Consider the following 5,000-nt stretch of genomic DNA (forward strand, 5'->3'; position numbering starts at 1 on the left):
ATTGTAGCCGTAGCTGTCTGTCTGACCCTCATACTCATCGTTGTGGTCCTGGTCTACCGCCGTAAGAAGGAGGGTCTGGACGCTGACGTAGCGGACTCCTCCATCCTGACCACGGGCTTCCAGCCTATGGGCATCAAGCCTAGCAAGCCAGGTGTGTGGGCACCTCGGCACCGGGCCCCCCGGCCCCCTGGCCCCTGCCCCGGCCCTGGTCCCCGCAGCAGTAGGATAATGCTATTTGTTTTATGTTCTACCCTTCCTTCCATCCCTCCGTCAATCTGTCAGTCTGTTCTGTCCTTCATCCAACCTATACTGTACACCAACTGTGTCCACTGTCCCTTGTGTTACCTAGTCTCAACATACTCATCCACTGTCCCTTGTGTTACCTAGTCTACTCAGCATTTTTTGTTGTGTTTGGTATTGTTGTGTGTGTGTGTGTGTGTGTGTGTGTGTGTGTGTGTGTGTGTGTGTGTGTGTGTGTGTGTGTGTGTGTGTGTGTGTGTGTGTGTGTGTGTGTGTGTGTGTGTGAGTGTGTAGTGTCTGTTTCAAAAGCACTAGATTATCTGTATTCATGTGCTCTGAGGGTGTGTGTGTTAGAGATGAGGTAGTTTCCTGTTGTGCTGTGACGGTGTGTGTGTTAGAGATGAGGTAGTTTCCTGTTGTGCTGTGACGGTGTGTGTGTTAGAGATGAGGTAGTTTCCTGTTGTGCTGTGAGGGTGTGTGTGTTAGAGATGAGGTAGTTTCCTGTTGTGCTGTGACGGTGTGTGTGTGTTAGAGATGAGGTAGTTTCCTGTTGTGCTGTGACGGTGTGTGTGTTAGAGATGAGGTAGTTTCCTGTTGTGCTGTGACGGTGTGTGTGTGTTAGAGATGAGGTAGTTTCCTGTTGTGCTGTGACGGTGTGTGTGTTAGAGATGAGGTAGTTTCCTGTTGTGCTGTGACGGTGTGTGTGTTAGAGATGAGGTAGTTTCCTGTTGTGCTGTGACAGTGAGTGTGTTAGAGATGAGGTAGTTTCCTGTTGTGCTGTGACGGTGTGTGTGTGTTAGAGATGAGGTAGTTTCCTGTTGTGCTGTGACGGTGTGTGTGTTAGAGATGAGGTAGTTTCCTGTTGTGCTGTGATGGTGTGTGTGTTAGAGATGAGGTAGTTTCCTGTTGTGCTGTGACGGTGTGTGTGTGTTAGAGATGAGGTAGTTTCCTGTTGTGCTGTGACGGTGTGTGTGTTAGAGATGAGGTAGTTTCCTGTTGTGCTGTGACGGTGTGTGTGTGTTAGAGATGAGGTAGTTTCCTGTTGTGCTGTGACGGTGTGTGTGTGTTAGAGATGAGGTAGTTTCCTGTTGTGCTGTGACGGTGTGTGTGTTAGAGATGAGGTAGTTTCCTGTTGTGCTGTGACGGTGTGTGTGTGTTAGAGATGAGGTAGTTTCCTGTTGTGCTGTGACGGTGTGTGTGTGTTAGAGATGAGGTAGTTTCCTGTTGTGCTGTGACGGTGTGTGTGTTAGAGATGAGGTAGTTTCCTGTTGTGCTGTGACGGTGTATGTGTGTTAGAGATGCGGTAGTTTCCTGTTGTGCTGTGACGGTGTGTATGTCCCCTGCTGCTGTTGTTCACTCCTGGTCTCTGATCTGTTTTAGAGAACTCTCATCTACTTACCATCCAGCCTGACCTAACCACCACCACTACCAGCTACCAAGGAACCCTGCACTCACGTCACGACGGCACCAAACACACTGGCACCGCTAAGTTCTCAATGACCAACGGTCCGCTCCTGGACCCTTTACCCAACGGGTCGCACCACACCTTACACAACGGGAAGTTATCCTCTGACCCTGCTGAGTTTATGACCCGGCTGTCCAATCAGACGTACTTCAAGACGTTACCGCGGGACGTGGCTAACACATCGTATGGGACATTCAACTTCCTGGGGGGTCGACTCACCATCCCCAACACAGGTAAGAGCTGATTGGTTGATGGGTTTATTGATTGAAAACGTACAGTACCAGTCAAAAGATTTGGACACACCTTCTCATTCAAGGGTTTATCTTTATTTTTGTACTATTTTCAACATTGTAGAATAATAGTGAAGACCTCAAAACTATGAAATAACACGTATGGAATCATGTAGTAACCAAAAAAGTGTTAAACAAATCAAAATATATTTTAGATTCTTCAAAGTAGCCACCCTTTGCCTTGATGAATGCTTTGCACACTCTTGGAATTCTATCAATGAGCGTCATGAGGAATGCTTTTCCAACAGTCTTGAAGGAGTTCCCACATATGCTGAGCACTTGTTGGGTGCTTTTCCTTCACTCTGTGGTCCAACTCATCCCAAACCATCTCAATTGGGTTGAGGTCGGGTGATTGTGGAGGCCAGGTCATCTGATGCAGCACTCCATCACCCTACTTCTTGATCAAATAGCCCTGACACAGCCTGGAGGTGTGTTGGGTCATTGTCCTGTTGAAAAACACATGACAGTCCCACTAAGCCCAAACCAGATGGTCTTGCGTATCGACGCAGAATGCTGTGGTAGCCATGCTGGTTAAGTGTGCCTTGAATTGTAAATAAATCACTGACAGTTTCACCAGCAACGCACCCCCACACCTCCTCCTCTATGCTTCACGGTGGGAACCACACATGTGGAGATCATCCGTTCACCTACTCTGCAAAAAGACATGGCGGATGGAACAAAAAATCTCAAATTTGGGCTCATCAGACCAAAGGACAGATTTCCACCAGTCTAATGTCCATTGCTCGTGTTTCTTGGCCCAAGCAAGTCTCTTCTTCTTATTGGTATCCTTTATTAGTGGTTTCTTTGCAGCGATTTGACCATGAAGTCCTGATTTCACCCAGTCTCCTCTGAACAGTTGACGTTGAGATGTGTCTGTTACTTGAGATATGTCTGTTGGTAACTCAAATGAACTTATCCTCTGCAGCAGAGGTAACTCTGGGTCTTCCTTTCCTGTGGCGGTCCTCATGAGAGACAGTTTCATCATAGCGCTTAATGATTTTTGTGACTGCACTTGAAGAAACTATCAAAGTTCTTGACATTTCCCAGATTGACTGACCTTCATGTCTTAAAGTAATGATGGGCTGTCGTTTCTCTTTGCTTACTTGATCTGTTCTTGCCATAATATGGACTTGGTCTTTAACCAAATAGGGCTATCTTCTGTATACCACCCCTACCTTGTCACAATACAACTGATTGGCTCAAACGCATTAAAGAAAGAAATTCCACAAATTAACTTTTAACCTCTCTAGGGTCGGTGGGACGAAATCGTCCCACCTACGTAACAGCCAGTGGAATCCTGTGGCGCGTTATTCAAATACCTTAGAAATGCTATTACTTCAATTTCTCAAACATATGACTATTTTACACCATTTTAAAGACAAGACTCTCGTTAATCTAACCACACTGTCCGATTTCAAAAAGGCTTTACAACGAAAGCAAAACATTAGATTATGTCAGCAGAGTACCCAGCCAGAAATAATCAGACACCCATTTTTCAAGCTAGCATATAATGTCACATAAACCCAGAAGACAGCTAAATGCAGCACTAACCTTTGATGATATTCATCAGATGACACACCTAGGACATTATGTTATACAATACATGCATGTTTTGTTCAATCAAGTTCATATTTATATCAAAAAACAGCTTTTTACATTAGCATGTGACGTTCAGAACTAGCATACCCCCCCGCAAACTTCCGGTGAATTTACTAAATTACTCACGATAAACGTTCACAAAAAACATAATTATTTTAAGAATTATAGATACAGAACTCCTCTATGCACTCGCTATGTCCGATTTTAAAATAGATTTTCGGTGAAAGCACATTTTGCAATATTCTTAGTAGATAGCCCGGCATCACAGGGCTAGCTATTTAGACACCCACCAAGTTTAGCCCTCACCAAAGTCAGATTTACTATAAGAAAAATGTTATTACCTTTGCTGTTCTTCGTCAGAATGCACTCCCAGGACTTCTAATTCAATAACAAATGTTGGTTTGGTTCAAAATAATCCATAGTTATGTTCAAATATCCTCTGTTTTGTTCGTGCGTTCAAGACACTATCCGAAGTGTAAAGAAGGGTGACGCGTTTCGTGACAAAAAAATTCTAAATATTCCATTACCGTACTTCGAAGCATGTCAACCGCTGTTTAAAATCAATTTTTATGCCATTTTTCTCGTAAAAAAGTGATAATATTCCGACCGGGAATCTGTGTTTTAGTACAAAGAGAGAGAAAATAAAAACATGGGGTCGCCTCGTGCATGCGCCTCAGTCTCATAGTACTCTGACCGACCACTATCCAAACGCGCTAATGTGTTTCAGCCAGGGGCTGCCTCGACATCATTCAGCTTTTTCCCGGGTTCTGAGAGCCTATGGGAGCCGTAGGAAGTGTCACGTTACAGCAAAGATCCTAAGTTTTCAATAAAAAGAGTCAAGAAGCTCAAGGAATGGTCAGAGAGGGCACTTCCTGTACAGAATCTTCTCAGGTTTTTGCCTGCCATAAGAGTTCTGTTATACTCACAGACACCGTTCAAACAGTTATAGAAACTTTAGGGTGTTTTCTATCCAAAGCCAATGATTATATGCATATTCTAGTTTCTGGGCAGTAGTAATAACCAGATTAAATCGGGTACGTTTTTTATCCGGCCGTGTAAATACTGCCCCCTAGCCCTAACAGGTTAACAAGGCACACCTGTTAATTCCAGGTGACTACCTCATGAAGCTGGTTGAGAGAATGCCAAGAGTGTGCAAAGATGTCATCAAGGCAAAGGGTGGCTACTTTGAAGAATCTCAAATATATATATATTTTTTATTTGTTTAACACTTTTTGAGTTACTACATGATTCCATATGTGTTGTTTTATAGTTTTGATGTCTTCACTACTGTTTCTACAATGTAGAAAATAGTCAAAATTAAAGGAAAACCCCTTGAATGAGTAGGTGTGTCCAAACTTTTGACTGGTACTGTATATATTTGAAGAAAAACAACATCGTTATGGCAG

At 43.8% G+C, this 5,000-nt stretch overlaps 1 protein-coding gene across 1 annotated transcript in view; it reads left to right on the forward strand.

Moving 5' to 3' along the window:
• Positions 1 to 5,000, forward strand: part of unc5a (unc-5 netrin receptor A) — a 513,204-nt gene that overhangs the window by 414,091 nt on the left and 94,113 nt on the right. The window contains exons 7-8 of the mRNA XM_045717818.1: positions 1 to 151; positions 1,621 to 1,938. The exon at positions 1 to 151 is cut by the window's left edge and continues 38 nt beyond it. Coding sequence (XP_045573774.1) covers positions 1 to 151; positions 1,621 to 1,938 — 469 coding nt within the window. The remainder of the gene's footprint in view (positions 152 to 1,620; positions 1,939 to 5,000) is intronic.

The sequence above is a fragment of the Salmo salar genome, chromosome ssa05, assembly GCF_905237065.1.
Source record: "Salmo salar chromosome ssa05, Ssal_v3.1, whole genome shotgun sequence".
NCBI classification, from domain to species: Eukaryota; Metazoa; Chordata; class Actinopteri; order Salmoniformes; family Salmonidae; genus Salmo; species Salmo salar.